This window comes from Nematostella vectensis, chromosome 14 (genome assembly GCF_932526225.1).
Source record: "Nematostella vectensis chromosome 14, jaNemVect1.1, whole genome shotgun sequence".
Lineage (NCBI taxonomy): Eukaryota > Metazoa > Cnidaria > Anthozoa > Actiniaria > Edwardsiidae > Nematostella > Nematostella vectensis.
The window spans coordinates 869,268-891,003 of NC_064047.1; the positions used below are offsets into that span (position 1 = coordinate 869,268).

Genomic DNA, 21,736 nt, shown 5'->3' on the forward strand with positions numbered 1-21,736 from the left:
CGCGATTTCAAAATGTGCGGAGAAATTAAATCCCGCGAAAATAAATGGTACTAGCTAATCCCATACAAGACAAGGATTTGGATTCTGGTGGGTCGTGCCGCGATAATTTTTGCCATAAATAAGGGCAATTCTATTTAAAAGTGACTTTTTTTGGCCACTATGTATTGGCCACGCGGTCCCAGCGTGACTGTCATGCGTGACAATCACTAAGTAGGCTGTCACGGTAGCTACCGCCAAAAACAAGCCGTACAAGCTCGAGCAAGGGCTCTAAAGTGGCAGGTCCATATGGCGGTTAACGGAAAATACACTGCGATAAACGAAGCTCGAGAACATCTTATAAGAGCTAGTGAGACAGAGGGAAGCCCCTTAATCAGAATACGAAATCCTGCGCTAAGAAAACGCTCGTCAAAAAGGCCAGAGTATGTTCGAATGCGAACCTTCGGCTCGAGTGCCGATAAGTGTGGGCCTCACCAAGCGGCGAGAGAAGGGATGCTTGACGTGCTCAAGGATTTCAGTGATAGTCTTGATAGCCTTGTTGATAAAGATGTAGAAGGGTTTGAGCCTATTCACCACGCTGTCATGGCCGACCAGGCAGAAGCTGTGGAGTTATTGTTGAATGCTGGTGTTTGTGTTGGTTCCCCTGGCGGAGAAGACGAACTCAGCCCCTTACATATCGCAGTCAGGTAAGCCATTCAACTGTAAGGGAAGCCATACAGCTGTTCTGGTAGCTATTCAAATGTCACTGCCTAAACCCCATAAAAAATAATAATGCGGCTGCTATGTGATAAGAACCTTCCAACCTTCCAGGCAACAAAGGAAATGCACGCAAAGACAGACAAGTAGTGTTTTTGGTCCTGTGCAGTGATTGTCTTGTCAGTGATGCTTATAAAGAAATTCAACCCAGTGATTCAAGAAATTGTTATATATATATAAAAGATAGACAAGAGTCGACACACAATGACTTGCTGATTATTATTTTGAAAAAGCATACAACTGTTGGAACAATTCAAGTATAACGGCATTACATGAATAGAACGTGACATTATAAACAGAGATTTGTATAGTTATGCTAATTGTTTGCACCCTTTGTGACGAGTCTAGGGCTGCTAGGGGGACTATACTTGAATCAAGTTTGGCCAACTTCAACAGAAAACCCCCTCCTCCATTAAACAACCGCGCCTATTTCAAAAACAGTATAAGACTCCCAATGAAAAGCCCTAATGTACAATTTGTAACCTTTGTTTATCGAGGGTAACATATTTAACCGAATATACAGTTTTCTAACATATGGCCCTCAGTTAGTAAGCATTGTAACTGGGGGTGGTCACTGCCAGAGGGTTTATTGCGTCCCCAGTGGTTCTTTTACGTCCCTTCGGTTCAGGTTTGTGTAGTGCAGCACCCCCGGTTTTGTGTCCTTATCCGAGAAGACTGGAAACACGGGAGAATAACTTCAACTCACTTGTGACACAAATTCGCACTAAGGCAGGAACCCGAAAAATGTCCCCAGTTTGAGCCAGGATTCGAACCTGGGCCACAGCGGTGAGAGGAGGACGCGCTAACACACTATCACCCCTGCTTCCACAATATACTGTGGTCAATAGAATCCGCGTTTCCACAGGCCACGACTTGCACTTGGCTTGGCTTGAGTCGTCAAGAACATTTTTGGAGTTCAGCATACGGATCTACCGACTACTTCCATAAACACACGACGGCTATCGGACAACCGTTCACGTTAGCTTTGTTTTTCTGTTTGTTTCTAATAATTCACTTAGCTGTTAGACGCGACAGGGCTAAGTACTGTGAAAATAAACAAACTTCTCATACTGATCCCCCTATGCTTTTATATTCTGATTTACCAAATAACAGAAATCGTAGAATTTCGAAAACAAGAGGGAAATTTGTTTCTAGATAAAAGGTCACGCTTTCTTTCAGATACAACAGTCTGAAAGCTGCTAAGGCCCTGATGCATCATGGGGCTGACCCTTCAGTCCAATGCAACAACGGGACCACCCCACTTCATCTAGTTGCTCGTCATGGTTCCCAGTCCCTCGCGGAGCTACTGCTTAGCGACCCTAGGGCTAGTGTAAATACAGTCTGCCATGGCGGACTGAGCCCGTTCCATCTGGCTTGTGTCAGCGGCAACGCGCAAATGTGTGAGCTATTTTTAGCCCATGAGGCTGACATCTGGCTCAAGTCTGCAGAAGGGAGGAGCCCACTGCATCTCGCTGCGGCCAGCGGTCACCATCAGGTGGTCGACATGATTATGAAATACGGTGAGCTAGTGTCCGTTATTAAATACCCTAAGGGGAGGGGGGAGGGATGGTTTTGACTCAGGACGCCCGAGCCCTCCCTTAAAATAACGGATCACGAGTAACGGATCACGAATAACGGATCACGAATTATCCATATCGATAAAAGAATAACTGATCACGGATAACGGATCACGAATTATCCATGTCGATAAAAGAATAACGGATCACGAATACCGGATCACTAATTATCCATGTCGATAAAAGAATAACAGATCACGAATTATCCATGTCGATAAAAGAATAACGGATCACGAATAACGGATCACGAATTATCCATGTCGATAAAAGAATAACGGATCACGAATAACGGATCACGTATTATCCATGTCGATAAAAGAACAACGGATCACGAATAACGGATCACGAATTATCCATGTCGATAAAAGAATAACGGATCACGAATTATCCATGTCGATAAAAGAATAACGGATCACGAATTATCCATGTCGATAAAAGAATAACGGATCACGAATTATCCATGACGGTAAAAGAATAACGGATCACGAATTATCCATGTCGGTAAAAGAATAACGGATCACGAATTATCCATGTCGATAAAAGAATAACGGATCACGAATTATCCATGTCGGTAAAAGAATAACGGATCACGAATTATCCATGTCGATAAAAGAATAACGGATCACGAATTATCCATGTCGGTAAAAGAATAAAGGATCACGAATTATCCATGTCGATAAAAGAATAACGGATCACGGATTACCCATGTCGATAAAAGAATAACGGATCACGAATTATCCATGTCGATAAAAGAATAACGGATCACGAATTATCCATGCCGGTAAAAGAATAACGGATCACGAATTATCCATGTCGATAAAAGAATAACGGATCACGAATTATCCATGTCGATAAAAGAATAACGGATCACGAATTATCCATGTCGATAAAAGAATAACGGATCACGAATTATCCATGTCGGTAAAAGAATAACGGATCACGAATTATCCATGTCGATAAAAGAATAACGGATCGCGAATTATCCATGTCGATAAAAAAATGATACTCGTATTTTCATTAAGATTATGAGTTCCCTTATATATGCTCCAAAATAAAAACGAAATCAAAATCAATCGACACGGGCCGTAGATTAAATGGCGTGCCATTTGGTCTCACCCTTCTGGTCCGGTTGAGGTTCGACCATAAAGCAATTCCGCAGTAAACGAGGGGTCGAGCTTCTCATGAATACAATTTCAAGCGCAATAAACGGCGCGCTAATGTCGCATTATCTGTCGAACTTTTCTAAAGCGGTACGATAATGCGACTCTTCCACGCCATTGAATCTAGGCCTAAATTTAAGACGTCCAATTCCCCCTTTTCTTTCCCGGCCGCTGTTTAATCTAAACGCTGCCCCTTCTCCAAACCCACAATCCCGGCCTAGTAGAATAATACTTGTTCCTATTTGTTGTGATTATTTAGCAATACCGCAGACCAAAAGGCTCGGGGAGCTGATCAACTCACAAGACTCAGAGGAGATCACTCCACTGCATGTCGCTTGTCTAGCGGGTCACGTGACCACAGTCGAGGTGTGCTTGAAGCATGGTGCCGAGCTTGACGCGAGGCACGCCTGGGGTTTGAATACTGCCTTGCACGTGGCTTCAATAGCAGGTCACGTGGAAGTGGCCAAGCTTCTTGTGTCACGTGGTGCTGACGTCACTTTGCGGAATGCTGCGCAGAGGGTTCCACTTCACTTGTAAGCTCATATTGTGTTTTGAAAACTGTACAGAGCCCTTGTCAGCTAGCCTGGGTTTCATGCTTTCCCAGCATGCTATGGGGCGGGGGCTCAAATGGTTTGTCGTAATTCTCAAACTCTCGGAAACTCTGGTTTCCAGGGTACTTGTCAGTCATTCCTTTGTAATTGTTTACATTCAATATCAGAAGAAAAATGATTTGAAATTAACTATCTACCCGGCTTTTTTCAACCTCGTCCCCAGGGTCTTTTAGGTAATTTTCATTATTGCGTCTAGCTGACTACGCCATATTGAAAATTACCCAGAAGACCCTGGGACGAGGTTGTGTTTTTCGCTTTGCGCCGAATCGTGGACGCCATCTTGTTTTGCGAGCTGGGGAGGAGGAGAGAGATGGCGGCCACGACTTGGCGCATAACGAGAAACACCGGAAAAGCGAAACCAGAGATCAATAGAACAACATCCCTTGGAGTATTCGGATATGATGTATGTGTGAGATGTCACGTGCTCTTGCCGTTGTGTTGAAGGGCGGCGCACTTGGGGCATTGTGACGTCATCAAGTTCCTTCTTGAGAATGGATCTCCCATCGATCCCCGCGATGAGACAAGCTCGACCCCACTCCTCCTTGCCACACGGAGCGGTAGGACCGAGGCTGCGAGCTTACTTCTGGAGTCTGGGGCTGACGTTGGAATTCGAACCGAAGCCCTCAAGAGCTGTTTGCATGTTGCGGTTCAGGTGAGACAGCGGTCATGATAACATGCGCATGTGAAAAAAAGATAATCCATAAACTCTTCACCTCGTAGGGATTTAATCGGAATGTAATTTGGGTTATTTCTCTTGAAGAACAAGCATCTGGACACAGCGCGCATGCTATGTGACAAGTGTGACGCTGACCTTATCAACGCAGGCGATAGAGACCTTCGCGTTCCGTTGCATCACGCCGCCTCAAACGCACAACTAGAGGTGAGACACCACGCGTTCCTCGCTCACGTGACATCATCCTTTTCTTGCTCACGTGACGTCCTCAGTTTCTTGCTTACATGAAGTCATGCGTTCCTTGCTCACGTGACGTCATCCGTTTCTTGCTCCAGTGAAGTTGTGTTCCTTGGCCCACGTGACGTCCTCTGTTTTTTGCTCACGTGACGTCGTGCGTTCCTTGCTTACATGAAGTCATGCGTTCCTTGCTCACGTGAAGTCATGCGTTCCTTGCTCACGTGACGTCGTGCGTTTCTTGCTCACGTGACGTCGTGCGTTCCTTGCTTACATGAAGTCATGCGTTCCTTGCTCACTTGACGTCATGCGTTCCTTGCTCACGTGACGTCATGCGTTTCTTGCTCAAGTGACGTCATGCGTTCCTTGCTCACGTGACGTCATGCGTTCCTTGCTCACTTGACGTCATGCGTTCCTTGCTCACGTGAAGTCATGCGTTTCTTGCTCACGTGACGACATACGTTCTTTGCTTACATGAAGTCACGTGTTCCTTGTCAGATGATCAAGCTTCTTCTTGCGCACGGTGCTCATCTTGGTCCCAGAGACGTGTTCGGCCGCACTCCACTGCATATGGCCGCGGAGCATGGTAACGAATCATGCTTTTCAACTCTCATCAATGATGCGCCCGCAGACATCAATGTTGCAGATGACAGCGGTTCTACACCCCTTCATTTGGCGGCAGCTAAAGGTCATCGGTGAGTAAGACTTGCTTATATAGTGCTGAATGGCATCTTTTACTGTAGAAGATGTAAATTTGAATCCCTAAATATTTGGAGCACCTAGGATTATTTTATCTCATTAAGTCAGCTAATTTCTCGGCTTAGGCCTTCGCAGTATAAGGAAGTTTTGTACCTTGTGCATATTTTTTTCATGATCTACGCGCCTTCTATTGGTTTTCTTCTTATGTGGTCATATTCCCTTGCCTGTTTTAATTGGTATTTTGGAACCCATCTAAATATGGAATAAAAATATTTCCTCACGGAAACATTTGCGCGTCTTTGATTTTTCTTTTACACTCTTAACTACTAGCCACAATTTTACAAACAGAATATTTTTTCACTTGTGTTTGTACCGTTTTCGTTAGGCCTTAGTAAAAGTAGTTCAATACATTTTTAATGTTTTAATTTTCCCCAGGAAACTCTGCAAGTTCTTAGTCGGAGCCGGAGCAGATGTTAGCACTAAAGACAGCAGCCGCTGGACACCTCTCCACCATGCCGCAGGCGCAGGTCACGTGAGAACTGTTGAGACTTTAATGCGCGCAACCAATATCGGTTTCAGTTACTCCCTGGAAGCGGAGGACTGGCGCGGGAATACGCCACTTATGACCGCAGCGGGGAGGGGACGGGATCGTGTGGTACAAGTCCTGATTCAGCACAAGGCTGACGTCACTGCACGAAACGCGAAAGGCATGACGGCCCTGGACATCGCCATAGAGAATGCTAATGCAACTGTTGTCATGGAGATCCTCAAGAGTGAAAGGTATTTAAAGGCATGAATTATACGCGAAACAAAGAAGCTTTCTGAAAAACTAAGGAATAAAAGCTTGCTTTTGTGTAAGACTTGAATAAAATATAACTTTATAAAGGGTGTGTCGTTAAACTACACAAACGCTCTGAAGGACAACTTATCACTAAACGAAACATTTTCCTTCCCCGAGGCTTATTCATTTACAGTGGAACCTGAGTTTTGCGATACTGGATTTTACGATAACCTCGGTTTTACTGTGTAATTTTTATAGCTCGGCGGAAATACAGTGAAATGTATAAGAAAAACTCAAGACACCACACACCGAAACTTCAGTTAATCTATTTTTTGACGTGACAGGTCTTGTTCAATACAGATTACGGTCTTGCAGAGAGAAACTGTACAGTCTTTAATAGATTACAGTTACAGTTTTTTATTTTGTAAAAGTTGATAATTAACCCGACCTCGCTACAACGATATTTTCAATGAATTTTCTTAAAATCGAATTTTCTTAACATCGTAAAATTGATTACCTCTTTGCAACGACACCTCTATTCCACGATACATCTTCTTTCCCCCGTAGCATATCGTAAAATCCAGGTTCCAGTGTACAAGTAAAACTTCACGCCTCTTCTTCTCCGAAGACTTATTTATTTACAAGTAGAACTTAAATCTCGAAATAACCAAGTAGAACTAAAAGCTTTTTCATACTTGGTACTTTGCTAGGATGACAAAATGGCGGCTGAAAGAGGCTGTAGTAGTCTTTCTGATTCTAATATACGCCCTTCAAATATTTCCTTTACGGTTTTATAAACATGGAGAATTCTGGTACTCTTGACAGCTGGTTCGATATTTTGAGGCCACGCCCTTCCGATGACGTAATCCCAATGCAGAAAATAATTGAGACGATGCCAGAAGTAGCCGAACACGTGATGGACCGCTGTATCACGTGTTCGTCTTTGCCACGCCATCACCATGACTACGCTGTGAAGTTTGACTTACGGTTACTGGACACCTCTCTTGAAGAGGAACAAGATATCAACAATAAGGGGTGAGTGATGACGTCAATGAGTGACGCCGCAAGAAAGAGTGGGTGACGTTACATCACAAATTGTGACGTCACATGCGAGAATTAATGACACCATATTAAAAAGTCACAAAAATGAGTTGCGTTACATGAGAGAGTGTCACGTCACATAAAGAGTGAGTCACTCCTGTGAGATCTGTTCATTTACCTCGATTTCTTTTCATCTACAATAAATAAAACACAGTCTTGCAATTGGTGGTTTTGGAAATAACCGATCTCATTTGAGGGCCTCCTTAAATAAAGCTACTGTTATCATGGCTATTACTGCTACCTCTATTAGTGCTATCATCGTCATCATCATCGTCACCATCATCGTCACCATCATCGTCTTCATAGTCTTTATTATTATTATTATTATTATTGTTATTTTTTCAGAAGTCCTCCGCGATTTTTTGCCCCATCTGTCATGGTGGCCGCAAACTCCGAAAAACTGCTGACTCACGACCTAACCCAAGCCCTCATACGTCTCAAGTTGAACAGCCTTGGAAGGCCTCTATACTGGTTTAACTTCTCGACCTTCGCAGTGTATCTCATCATGTTCACTCTGTTCGTGATTAACACGAGAACAGGACAGTCGCTTTTTCCCCCTGGCAGTAACAAGACAGGTAATGGTCACACAGTAGAAACAAGACAGGTAATAGTCACAGTAGTAACAAGACAGGAAATGGCCACACTACAGTAACAAGACAGGTAATGGTCACACAACAGTAACAAGACAGGTAATGGTCACACAGTAGTAACAAGACAGGTAATGGTCACACAACAGTAACAAGACAGGTAATGGTCACACAGTAGAAACAAGACAGGTAATAGTCACACAGCAGTAACAAGACAGGTGATTGTCACACAGTAGAAACAAGACAGGTAATGGTCACACAGCAGTAACAAGACAGGTAATGGTCACACAGTAGTAACAAGACAGGTAATGGTCACACAGCAGTAACAAGACAGGTAATGGTCACACTACAGTAACAAGACAGGTAATGGTCACACAGTAGTAACAAGACAGGAAATGGTCACACAGCAGTAACAAGACAGGTAATGGTCACACAGTAGAAACAAGACAGGTAATGGTCACACAACAGTAACAAGACAGGTAATGGTCACACAACAGTAACAAGACAGGTAATGGCCACACTACAGTAACAAGACAGGTAATGGTCACACTACAGTAAGAAGACAGGTAATGGCCACACAGCAGTAACAAGTCAGGTAATGGTCACACAACAGTAACAAGACAGGTAATAGTCACAGCAGTAACAAGACAGGTAATGGTCACACAGTAGTAACAAGACAGGTAACGGTCACACAACAGTAACAAGACAGGAAATGGTCACACAGCAGTAACAAGACAGGTAATGGTCACACTACAGTAACAAGACAGGTAATGGCCACACTACAGTAACAAGACAGGTAATGGTCACACAGCAGTAACAAGACAGGTAATAGTCACAGCAGTAACAAGACAGGAAATGGTCACACAGCAGTAACAAGACAGGTAATGGTCACACAGCAGTAACAAGTCAGGTAATGGTCACACAGTAGTAACAAGACAGGTAACGGTCACACAGTAGTAACAAGACAGGTAATGGTCACACAGCAGTAACAAGACAGGAAATGGTCACACAGCAGTAACAAGACAGGTAATGGTCACACAGCAGTAACAAGTCAGGTAATGGTCACACAGTAGTAACAAGACAGGTAACGGTCACACAGCAGTAACAAGACAGGTAATGGCCACACAGCAGTAACAAGACAGGTAATGGTCACACAGTAGTAACAAGACAGGTAATGGTCACACAGTAGTAACAAGACAGGTAATGGTCACACAGTAGTAACAAGACAGGTAATGGTCACACAGCAGTAACAAGACAGGTAATGGCCACACAGCAGTAACAAGACAGGTAATAGTCACAGTAGTAACAAGACAGGTAATGGTCACACAGTAGTAACAAGACAGGTAATGGTCACACAGTAGTAACAAGACAGGTAATGGTCACACAGTAGTAACAAGACAGGTAATGGTCACACAGTAGAAACAAGACAGGTAATGGTCACACAACAGTAACAAGACAGGTAATGGTCACACAGCAGTAACAAGACAGGTAATAGTCACAGCAGTAACAAGACAGGAAATGGTCACACAGCAGTAACAAGACAGGTAATGGTCACACAGCAGTAACAAGTCAGGTAATGGTCACACAGTAGTAACAAGACAGGTAACGGTCACACAGTAGTAACAAGACAGGTAATGGTCACACAGCAGTAACAAGACAGGAAATGGTCACACAGCAGTAACAAGACAGGTAATGGTCACACAGCAGTAACAAGTCAGGTAATGGTCACACAGTAGTAACAAGACAGGTAACGGTCACACAGCAGTAACAAGACAGGTAATGGCCACACAGCAGTAACAAGACAGGTAATGGTCACACAGTAGTAACAAGACAGGTAATGGTCACACAGTAGTAACAAGACAGGTAATGGTCACACAGTAGTAACAAGACAGGTAATGGTCACACAGCAGTAACAAGACAGGTAATGGCCACACAGCAGTAACAAGACAGGTAATAGTCACAGTAGTAACAAGACAGGTAATGGTCACACAGTAGTAACAAGACAGGTAATGGTCACACAGTAGTAACAAGACAGGTAATGGTCACACAGTAGTAACAAGACAGGTAATGGTCACACAGTAGAAACAAGACAGGTAATGGTCACACAACAGTAACAAGACAGGTAATGGTCACACAGCAGTAACAAGACAGGTAATGGTCACACAGCAGTAACAAGACAGGTAATGGTCACACACTATTAACAAGACAGGTAATGGTCACACAACAGTAACAAGACAGGTAATGGTCACACAGTATTAACAAGACAGGTAATGGTCACACAGTAGTAACAAGACAGGTAATGGTCACACAGCAGTAACAAGACAGGTAATGGTCACACAACAGTAACATGACAGGTGATGGTCACACAGCAGTAACAAGACAGGTGATTGTCACACAACAGTAACATGACAGGTAATAGTCACAGCAGTAACAAGACAGGTAATGGTCACACAGTAGAAACAAGACAGGTAATGGTCACACAACAGTAACAAGACAGGTAATGTCCACACTACAGTAACAAGACAGGTGATGGTCACACAGCAGTAACAAGTCAGGTGATGGTCACACAGTAGTAACAAGACAGGTAATGGTCACACAGTAGTAACAAGACAGGTAATGGTCACACAGCAGTAACAAGACAGGTAATGGTCACACAGCAGAAACAAGACAGGTAATGGTCACACAGCAGTAACAAGACAGGTAATGGTCACACAGCAGTAACAAGACAGGTAATGGTCACACAGTAGTAACAAGACAGGTAATGGTCACACAGTAGAAACAAGACAGGTAATGGTCACAGCAGTAACAAGACAGGTAATGGTCACAGCAGTAACAAGACAGGTAATGGTCACACAGCAGTAACAAGACAGGTAATGGTCACACAACAGTAACAAGACAGGTAATGGTCACACAGCAGTAACAAGACAGGTAATGGTCACACAACAGTAACAAGACAGGTAATGGTCACAGCAGTAACAAGACAGGTAATGGTCACACAGCAGTAACAAGACAGGTAATGGTCACACAACAGTAACAAGACAGGTAATGGTCACAGCAGTAACAAGACAGGTAATGGTCACACAACAGTAACAAGACAGGTAATGGTCACACAGTAGTAACAAGACAGGTAATGGTCACACAACAGTAACAAGACAAGTAATAGTCACAGCAGTAACAAGACAGGAAATGGTCACACAGCAGTAACAAGTCAGGTAATGGTCACACAACAGTAACAAGACAGGTAATGGTCACACAGCAGTAACAAGACAGGTGATTGCCACACAACAGTAACAAGACAGGTAATAGTCACAGCAGTAACAAGACAGGAAATGGCCACACAACAGTAACAAGACAGGAAATGGTCACACAACAGTAACAAGACAGGTATTGGTCACACAGTAGTAACAAGACAGGTGATTGTCACACAACAGTAACAAGACAGGTAATAGTCACAGCAGTAACAAGACAGGAAATGGCCACACAACAGTAACAAGACAGGTAATGGTCACACAGCAGTAACAAGTCAGGTAATGGTCACACAGTAGTAACAAGACAGGTAATGGTCACACAACAGTAACAAGACAGGTAATGGTCACACAGCAGTAACAAGACAGGTAATAGTCACAGCAGTAACAAGACAGGAAATGGTCACACAGCAGTAACAAGTCAGGTAATGGTCACACAGCAGTAACAAGACAGGAAATGGTCACACAGCAGTAACAAGACAGGTAATGGTCACACAGCAGTAACAAGTCAGGTAATGGTCACACAGTAGTAACAAGACAGGTAACGGTCACACAGCAGTAACAAGACAGGTAATGGCCACACAGCAGTAACAAGACAGGTAATGGTCACACAGTAGTAACAAGACAGGTAATGGTCACACAGTAGTAACAAGACAGGTAATGGTCACACAGTAGTAACAAGACAGGTAATGGTCACACAGCAGTAACAAGACAGGTAATGGCCACACAGCAGTAACAAGACAGGTAATAGTCACAGTAGTAACAAGACAGGTAATGGTCACACAGTAGTAACAAGACAGGTAATGGTCACACAGTAGTAACAAGACAGGTAATGGTCACACAGTAGTAACAAGACAGGTAATGGTCACACAGTAGAAACAAGACAGGTAATGGTCACACAACAGTAACAAGACAGGTAATGGTCACACAGCAGTAACAAGACAGGTAATGGTCACACAGCAGTAACAAGACAGGTAATGGTCACACACTATTAACAAGACAGGTAATGGTCACACAACAGTAACAAGACAGGTAATGGTCACACAGTAGTAACAAGACAGGTAATGGTCACACAGTAGTAACAAGACAGGTAATGGTCACACAGCAGTAACAAGACAGGTAATGGTCACACAACAGTAACATGACAGGTGATGGTCACACAGCAGTAACAAGACAGGTGATTGTCACACAACAGTAACAAGACAGGTAATAGTCACAGCAGTAACAAGACAGGTAATGGTCACACAGTAGAAACAAGACAGGTAATGGTCACACAACAGTAACAAGACAGGCAATGTCCACACTACAGTAACAAGACAGGTGATGGTCACACAGCAGTAACAAGTCAGGTGATGGTCACACAGTAGTAACAAGACAGGTAATGGTCACACAGTAGTAACAAGACAGGTAATGGTCACACAGCAGTAACAAGACAGGTAATGGTCACACAGCAGAAACAAGACAGGTAATGGTCACACAGCAGTAACAAGACAGGTAATGGTCACACAGCAGTAACAAGACAGGTAATGGTCACACAGTAGTAACAAGACAGGTAATGGTCACACAGTAGAAACAAGACAGGTAATGGTCACAGCAGTAACAAGACAGGTAATGGTCACAGCAGTAACAAGACAGGTAATGGTCACACAGCAGTAACAAGACAGGTAATGGTCACACAACAGTAACAAGACAGGTAATGGTCACACAGCAGTAACAAGACAGGTAATGGTCACACAACAGTAACAAGACAGGTAATGGTCACAGCAGTAACAAGACAGGTAATGGTCACACAGCAGTAACAAGACAGGTAATGGTCACACAACAGTAACAAGACAGGTAATGGTCACAGCAGTAACAAGACAGGTAATGGTCACACAACAGTAACAAGACAGGTAATGGTCACACAGTAGTAACAAGACAGGTAATGGTCACACAACAGTAACAAGACAAGTAATAGTCACAGCAGTAACAAGACAGGAAATGGTCACACAGCAGTAACAAGTCAGGTAATGGTCACACAACAGTAACAAGACAGGTAATGGTCACACAGCAGTAACAAGACAGGTGATTGCCACACAACAGTAACAAGACAGGTAATAGTCACAGCAGTAACAAGACAGGAAATGGCCACACAACAGTAACAAGACAGGAAATGGTCACACAACAGTAACAAGACAGGTATTGGTCACACAGTAGTAACAAGACAGGTGATTGTCACACAACAGTAACAAGACAGGTAATAGTCACAGCAGTAACAAGACAGGAAATGGCCACACAACAGTAACAAGACAGGTAATAGTCACAGCAGTAACAAGACAGGAAATGGCCACACAACAGTAACAAGACAGGTAATGGTCACACAGTAGTAACAAGACAGGTAATGGTCACACAACAGTAACAAGACAGGTAATGGTCACACAGTAGTAACAAGACAGGTAATGGTCACACAGCAGTAACAAGACAGGTAATGGTCACACAGCAGTAACAAGACAGGTAATGGTTACACAGTAGTAACAAGACAGGTAATGGTCACACAGCAGTAACAAGACAGGTAATGGTCACACAGCAGTAACAAGACAGGTAATGGTCACACAGCAGTAACAAGACAGGTAATGGTCACACAGCAGTAACAAGACAGGTAATGGTCACACAACAGTAACAAGACAGGTAATGGTCACAGCAGTAACAAGACAGGTAATGGTCACACAGTAGAAACAAGACAGGTAATGGTCACACAGCAGTAACAAGACAGGTAATGGTCACACAGCAGTAACAAGACAGGTAATGGTCACACAACAGTAACAAGACAGGTGATGATCACACAACAGTAACAAGACAGGTAATGGTCACACAGTAGTAACAAGACAGGTAATGGTCACACAGTAGTAACAAGACAGGTAATGTCCACACTACAGTAACAAGACAGGTAATGGTCACACAACAGTAACAAGACAGGTAATGGTCACACAACAGTAACAAGACAGGTAATGGTCACACAACAGTAACAAGACAGGTAATGGTCACACAGTAGTAACAAGACAGGTAATGGTCACACAGCAGTAACAAGACAGGTAATGGTCACACAGTAGTAACAAGACAGGTAATGGTCACACAACAGTAACAAGACAGGTAATGGTCACACAACAGTAACAAGACAGGTAATGGTCACACAACAGTAACAAGACAGGTAATGGTCACACAGCAGTAACAAGACAGGTAATGGTCACACAGCAGTAACAAGACAGGTAATGGTCACACAGCAGTAACAAGACAGGTGACGGTCACACATGCCCTTCCAGGAACTTCAAGCCTCTCCTTTCCTTCGCACCAATTATAGGCAAAAAAAATCGGTGGGGGCATGCATCGAAGGGGGAAATTCTATACAGTATTTTCTCTACGCGGCCCGCGGCCCCTAGATTCGCTACTAAAACTTCCGCTTGTTTTAATAATAATAATAATAATGTGTTTATTAACCCTATTGCAGCGAAAGCTGAATTACAGGGCAGCCAGTATATATATAATACATCCTTACATTTACATAACTTGTTGATAACGATAAGTACAGAAATTGTTGAGCCTATTCGTACGGCCGCAGATGGGGACAACAGACGCCGTACCGGACCGTAGACCATACCCATGGTGCGTTGCTACAGGAATAGGAATTAAGCGTTTAAGGGGGCCTCCGCGTTTGGCCTTTGCCACGAGAGCGATGCATGCCGTTTCTCTACGCTGGCATAGTGTTTCCAATTTAGCGTGTGATAATGCCTCATGGTAAGAGAGGTTTGGAAACACTATGCGCAGCACTTTTTTTTGGACCGATTCCACTAACTCTACCAAGTACTCTGGCAATGCCGACCAGACAGGCGAGGCATATTCAAGCACAGGTCTCATTGTGCTACAGTATACTTGAATAAGGTCGTTTGATGATAGACCGCTTTTTTTGAGCGCACGGATTGCATACAAACGCTTGGTGGCCTTCTTCACGATAGCATCACAGTGAGTATTCCACGAGAAGTCACTGGTGATGTGGACACCAAGCAACTTATAGCAATCCACGCGCTCAATAACACAACCATTTATGAGCATAGGAGCAAGCTCAGTAGAATTATAAGTAAGGAAGCACATGGCCATTTCTTTGCATTTCTTGGCATTAAGGCGCATATTGCGTGCAAGGGCATAGCTATTTATGTCATTCGCAACAAACGGAAGGTAGCTAGGAGAATTTCTTGGAACAATTTCAAAAACTGTAGCGTCATCTACATACTTGATGCGATACTGCCAGTCGCGCGCTAACCTATTCACCAATATTGCAAATAGTAACGGAGCTAGCCTGGTGCCCTGTGGGATTCCTCCCTTAGGTGATATTACATGGGAGCGTGAATCCCTTATCTTAACATACTGACTCCTGTTGGATACAAATGACGACACCCATCGAATGATACATTCATGGACACCTAGGTGACTCATTTCTGCTATTAGAACGTTATGGTCCACTAAATCAAAGTGGTTAGAGTTTGAGGCTAGACATACTATCTAAAGGGCTTGACAAATTGTAATTTCGTTAAAACAAATCCAAAAGTCTGTAAACAAACACAAATATAGCAAAGCCTAGCTTTCGCGCACAAATTCAACAGGGTCTCCATGATCTTGAAAACGCTTTTTTTTTTGTTGCAGATGAGGAAGACGCCAAATTGTTCGACCGTCCTCGTCAAAATAACTACAATCTGGTGTTCCCGTATATCGTTCTCTTGTTCGTCTCGCTGCATGTGATTAAGGAAATATACCAGATGTATTTGCTGCGTTGGTCATATTTCACGTCTGTTACGAACTACCTCGAATGGGCTGGGTACCTGACGTCATATATGTTTATATTTCCCTTCGTTTACGGAGGAAATGTATACAAAGGTTTGTGTTCATCGCCAGGCGCGTACACAGGGGGGGTTACTGCTGTGACAGGGTGCGCGCGCACCCCTCCCCCTTGGCGGCCAAAAAGTGGGTTATGTCTTATTATTATATACATACCGAGATTTACGCGCCAAAAACCATTGTGATAAAACTAGTCTCTTCGCGCTGGAGAAGCCAGCTGATTGGTCGTACGATTTTTTCCACTAGTGAAAAACGCCGTATCGGCGTTCTGATTGGCTATATCATTATTTTCACTTGTGAGCAGAATCGTTTCGTTTGCTCGACGACTCGCTCGAGAAACTCCTTGATGTGTCTCAGTTCGCTCGCCCTTCCTTTTTTCTTTAGTAAGATGGCTTCAAATCAGTCGACTACTCGTTTTCAGAGCCTAGATTCGTCAATAGAATTTATAGACGGACAGGAAAACGAAAATACAAAGAAGACAATAGATTTGCTACTCTTAATGACACTGTAGAGGATTATGTAGAAAGTCCTAGAAACAAGAATACAAAGGGAAAAACCGAGCGAGATGTAAGGCTGTTAAAACGCTATCTAACATCAGTCTCGTGCGTGACTTTAGCGAGACGGAATCATTTCAATGTAAGTTTCTGTCTGTCTTCAACTGAACCGTCGAACGGCACAAACCTCGGAGCCTCTGCAGCCAATTCTAAAAAAAATGTTATGTAAAAAGCTTATTATAAATTTCTCAGTATGTGTAGGTATAAGTATATAATATACAAAATACAGCATGGAAAGTGGTTTGTACAGTTTTTATTCACTCGTTTATTCACTCGGCTTCCTTACCGACCACGCGTTGCTTTCCTTCAAAAGAAAATAAATAAAGATATGTTTTATATCTGAAAGTTCTTTTCGCTCATTTGAAATCTCGGTATGTATATAATAAATAAGTTATTTCACGGTTGGTGAGCTTTTTCGATTTTTTCACGAGTTGTGTAAAACAAACTCACTCGCTGCGCTCGTGAATAAAAATCGTACGCGATCACCAACCGTGAAATAACCTATAATTAAGGAATCTTCAAATACTATGCTTTTTCTATATGATTCCTATGACTGCACACCTCCCCCCAATAACAACAACAACAACAACAAAAACAAAAACAACAAGAATAATAATAATAATAATAATAATAATAATAATAATAATAATAATAATAATAATAATAATAATAATAATAATAATAATAATAATAATAATAATAATAATAATAATAATAATAATAATGATGATGGTTTATTACCAGTGTATACCACTTATAAAAGGCTCTTCATCTGCTATGAAAATAAAACTTAAAACCTTATGAGTAGCGTTACCTATTTGCTTATCTACATTATGTAGTTTATGTTCATATTTACATGGTATCTATAGATTAAGACAGTTGAAATTGCTCGGTTCTTATCCCTATTACTACCATTACTAAAATCGTAATCATCATCATCACTACTAACTTCATTTTGACAGTCGATCATACTAATCGCCATCATTATAGTCATTATATAACTGAATATACGACTACCATTATTGGATAAAAACAGTTATATTGAGCAGACTTTTCACTCGTTTTCAGTCACACGTGAACCTTGTGTTTTTTGTTTCCGAGTCGCGACAGGTTTTTGGTGACGAAAGCCATCTCGCAGCTACAGCAGCTACAGCAGACAAGAGATACATGCCACATACGCACTAAATCAACAACATCGCAAAGCTTTTAAGCTTTTAAAAACAATTAGCACTTTATTCAATTTCTGGCTTTGTGTTTATCGATGTTTTTTCGGTGACAGTAGCTAAGAAGAAGATCCGCTTTGATGCAGTTTGGTTGTGATCGATCTGAAGCTGTGACAGATGTCAGGGGCGGATCCAGAATTTCAAAATGGGGGGTGGATAAGTGGTCCAGTGGTTCTTGGTAGGTCACATAGATCCAACTACATTATGCTGTATTGGATTTGTCGCGACAGCAAAGTCAAGCAGGCAAAGGCACATGGACAGTACCTCCCGTCCCTTAGATATTTATTTTCTTGTGACTTTTCATTTTTTTATTCAAAAAGGGGGGTGGATATCCACCCAATCCACCCCCCCCCCCCCTGTATCCGCCCCTGGATGTAGAGTAGGAAAAATTCAAAAAAACAGTTGTGACGGAAGACACAGGGTGCACGTGCATAGACGAAACGTTACAAGCCATGATCGTCGATATTGAGTGAATAAAGCCACCATCATAGTTGATTTCTTCCTCGTGTTCTTCGTTCAGTTCTTAATCTCTCATACGATTTCCAGGGACTGGTTTCTTGTGGCCGTTAGGATCGACAGCGATGCTGCTATGTTTCACGAATGCTATCTTATTCCTCCGCCGTGTCCATGTATTCGGCCTGTACATCAGCATGTACATAGAGGTACTCAAGTCCCTTATCAAAGTCCTAATGGTCTTCATTTTGTTCATCCTCGCCTTCGCGCTCGCGTTTTACTGTCTTCTAAAAGAACAGGTATGTAAATGTCATAAAGTGGTAAATTTGGACTCTGGGTATCTCGAAATCCATTAACTTAAAACCCTCGGAAGTTAGTAACTCGAACCCTAAAGGCCTGGCTAAACTAGGCGACTTGTAGCGTGAGTCATGTCTCCTGAATCATTCCTAGTTTAGCCACCGGGAAAATCATGTAGCGCGCGACAAATTGAAGAGCGCGACACGAAAATGTTTTTCAATTATCCGAGAAACATTCCTTGGTCGCTGCTGCAAGATTTGGCGCGCGCAGCAATGTCGGCGCTGCAATACAGGCGACATGTAACGTGTGAACTAACTTGAACTTGAAGCAGTCATATGAAATGTGATTCCAAATTAGGTGATCTAGTTAACAAATTAAATTTTCAGTGCTGTTTGGGGTGGGTCATCTCGGCCCTAAAACGAGCATTTTTAGTAAATAACAAACAAATAATTTCATGCCCATAGGATGCCTTCAAGTCGTTCAAGTGGTCGTTTCTTAAGACGTTCATGATGATGGTTAACGGGATGGACTATCAGACGACTATCGTGGACTCCCTTGGAGAGCACAATCCTGTGTCCGGCGCTCCACTCGTGCCGGTTCCGAGTTTTACAGTGTTCATCATGGTGCTATTTGTAATACTTATTGTTATTCTTCTGGTTAATTTACTGGTAAGAATCTGCTCCATTTTCGGGTTTTTACAAGAGGCAAAATACTTATCTGTGTAGCCATTAAAACCCATGTTAAAGAATGTCGATCAACTTCTCCTTTGTCATTGTTTATAATTGAAAATACAGCGATTTATTTGCAAGAAACTTCAAAATCTAAGACTTTATCAAAGGTATTTGATTGGAAGTTTCTCAGTGCCTTTCTTTAATTAGCCGACGGAAATGGATGCTTTGTGTGACTCGCCATTGAGCAGGAGCATAAAATGGCGGCTCGATTGGCCTTTGTTAACAGCACTAACATCCGCCTGCATTGTGGGCGTCGAATTGTTGATTGACTGACCACAAGACAAAGGAAAACTCAATTCTCAAACTCAAGAAAGTCAATTCCCTATTCCCTTTGTCCTAGAGTCAGTCAAGCGAAATTTCGCCAGCAATGCTGGCAGGTGCTGGCGCAGTTTGCACTGGGCTTTACGCTCGGTTCACCACAAAACAAAGGAAATGTTAGCGAAATAATTCAAAGCACCTCTAAATCCGGCTGTTCAAACAACGCCAGCATTACAGGGCCAGCGTATTGGCAGGTCTTGTTGGTAGGTGCTTTATGTGATATGATTCCCTGAAGTGTCACGGCCGTTATGGGTACTACTAACGACAGCGACGACACTTCAGGGAATCATAAATAAAGTACCTACGTTCTCGTTGGCGATGCTGGCGCTTTAAGGTACAAATGTGATTCAATTATCTTTAAAAGACAACTGGCTTAGACGTGTCCTTCCTCGTCTAATTGTTGTAAGGGTGCAGACTAAAGACTGAAGTTTCTTTTTTACATTCTTCTCGTTGTTAACTGTCGAGTTCCTTGTCTATTGTCCTTTCCAAATGAAATGGGGCTATGTGTAATATAAGCGCGAAAGTGTCTGGTTGGAGTTTCAGGCATCTCGTAGCTTTCTTGTTTTACAATAAATCTGAAAGCTGAACATCCTAATAAATACTTGAATCAGTAATTTGATGAAAGCTGCAAACGATGTGAGAAGGCTAAAAAACTCCAACCTGTCAATCTTTCGATTTCAGATTGGTCTTGCAGTCGGAGATATAGATGCGATTCGTCAAACCGCGAACTTACGTCAGCTAGCGATGGAAGTCGAATATGTGGCGAACCTTGACGAACGCTTACCGAAGAGATTCTTGAAAGCACTGCAGAAACCAACGCTAGAAATTCGACCTAACCAAAAATACGACTGGATCACGTGAGTAGAATATAGTTATAATAGATTTGAACATATTGTCGCACAAAAAAATTTAGACACACAATTTATGAATCACGTGGGCCGGTCGGGGCTTGGTCACGTGATTTCGTAGAAGACACGCCCACTTCTTGTCACATGACTAGTCACGAATTCGATTTGGTCACGTGATAGACTAGATATAAGGCTTGATTATGCGAGTAGATAAACCAGATTGATTACATGAAGATGCAACACAAACACAGATTGATCACGTGGGTAGACTTTACACGCAGAGCAATCACGTGAGAAAATTAGACACATAACTTACACACATTGATTATATTATTTAGACCGCTTATAGTTATCATATATGTTATTTTATAGTGCAATACGAGCTTATGGTATCGAATTAAAGTCCCCACCAGAGCCTTCGCCACACATGTCAGCGGGGGACCCCTTGAAAGATGACGCCACTATGGTACTTAAACAGCAGCGCATGCGTATCAAAGAGCTGCAGTCTACGATTAATCAACAAACAGTTCTGCTCAATTCAATTTGCGATCAGCTTCAGAAACTAACAGGCGTTCCTAACATGCCATTGCATCGTAAAGTACTTGACTCCAGCGGAAGTGTAGAGTCTGATGAAAATAGTGGTGAGACAGTTTTCCCGCCAAACGAAAAAGGGTCAACTACATAACCATTCCGAGGAGTTTTCGAGATAGTTTTCACCGTTTCTCGGAAAAGGTTTCGAAACCTTTTTCAAGATAATTGTAGGCAACGTGATTTTTTTTTATTGTGTGATAAACTTGTTAACAATAATTTTTTGCTTTGTATTGAATTATATTTATGAACGGAAACATCACGTCATACAGGCCGTTTTTCGGCTTTACAATGAGCATACACTTAGCGACGGTAGCGCGCGTCGCACTGTAACACTTTGTATTGGTGGCCACGGTAGCGCGCGTCACACTGTAACACTTTGTACTGGTGGCCATGGTAGCGCGCGTCGCACTGTAACACTTTGTATTGGTGGCCAC

General features: G+C 42.6%; 1 protein-coding gene across 1 annotated transcript; it reads left to right on the forward strand.

Moving 5' to 3' along the window:
- The first annotated feature begins 139 nt into the window (after positions 1-139).
- Positions 140-21,518, forward strand: LOC5512832 (transient receptor potential cation channel subfamily A member 1). The gene is made up of 14 exons (XM_032382321.2): positions 140-683; positions 1,933-2,273; positions 3,750-4,023; positions 4,546-4,753; positions 4,862-4,981; positions 5,507-5,703; positions 6,143-6,487; positions 7,314-7,523; positions 7,935-8,164; positions 16,096-16,326; positions 18,611-18,816; positions 19,279-19,482; positions 20,545-20,720; positions 21,084-21,518. The coding sequence occupies exons 1-14, from the start codon at positions 286-288 to the stop codon at positions 21,394-21,396; spliced, it is 3,453 nt and encodes a 1,150-aa protein (XP_032238212.2). The 5' UTR covers positions 140-285; the 3' UTR covers positions 21,397-21,518.
- Positions 21,519-21,736: the final 218 nt, after the last annotated feature.

Coding starts and splice junctions, on each gene's coding strand:
- LOC5512832 (XM_032382321.2), top strand. CDS start 286: ATGGCGGTTAACGGAAAATACACTGCGATAAACGAAGCTCGAGAACAT. Junction 2,274..3,749: donor CGACATGATTATGAAATACG/GTGAGCTAGTGT, acceptor GTGATTATTTAG/CAATACCGCAGACCAAAAGG. Junction 5,704..6,142: donor GCGGCAGCTAAAGGTCATCG/GTGAGTAAGACT, acceptor AATTTTCCCCAG/GAAACTCTGCAAGTTCTTAG.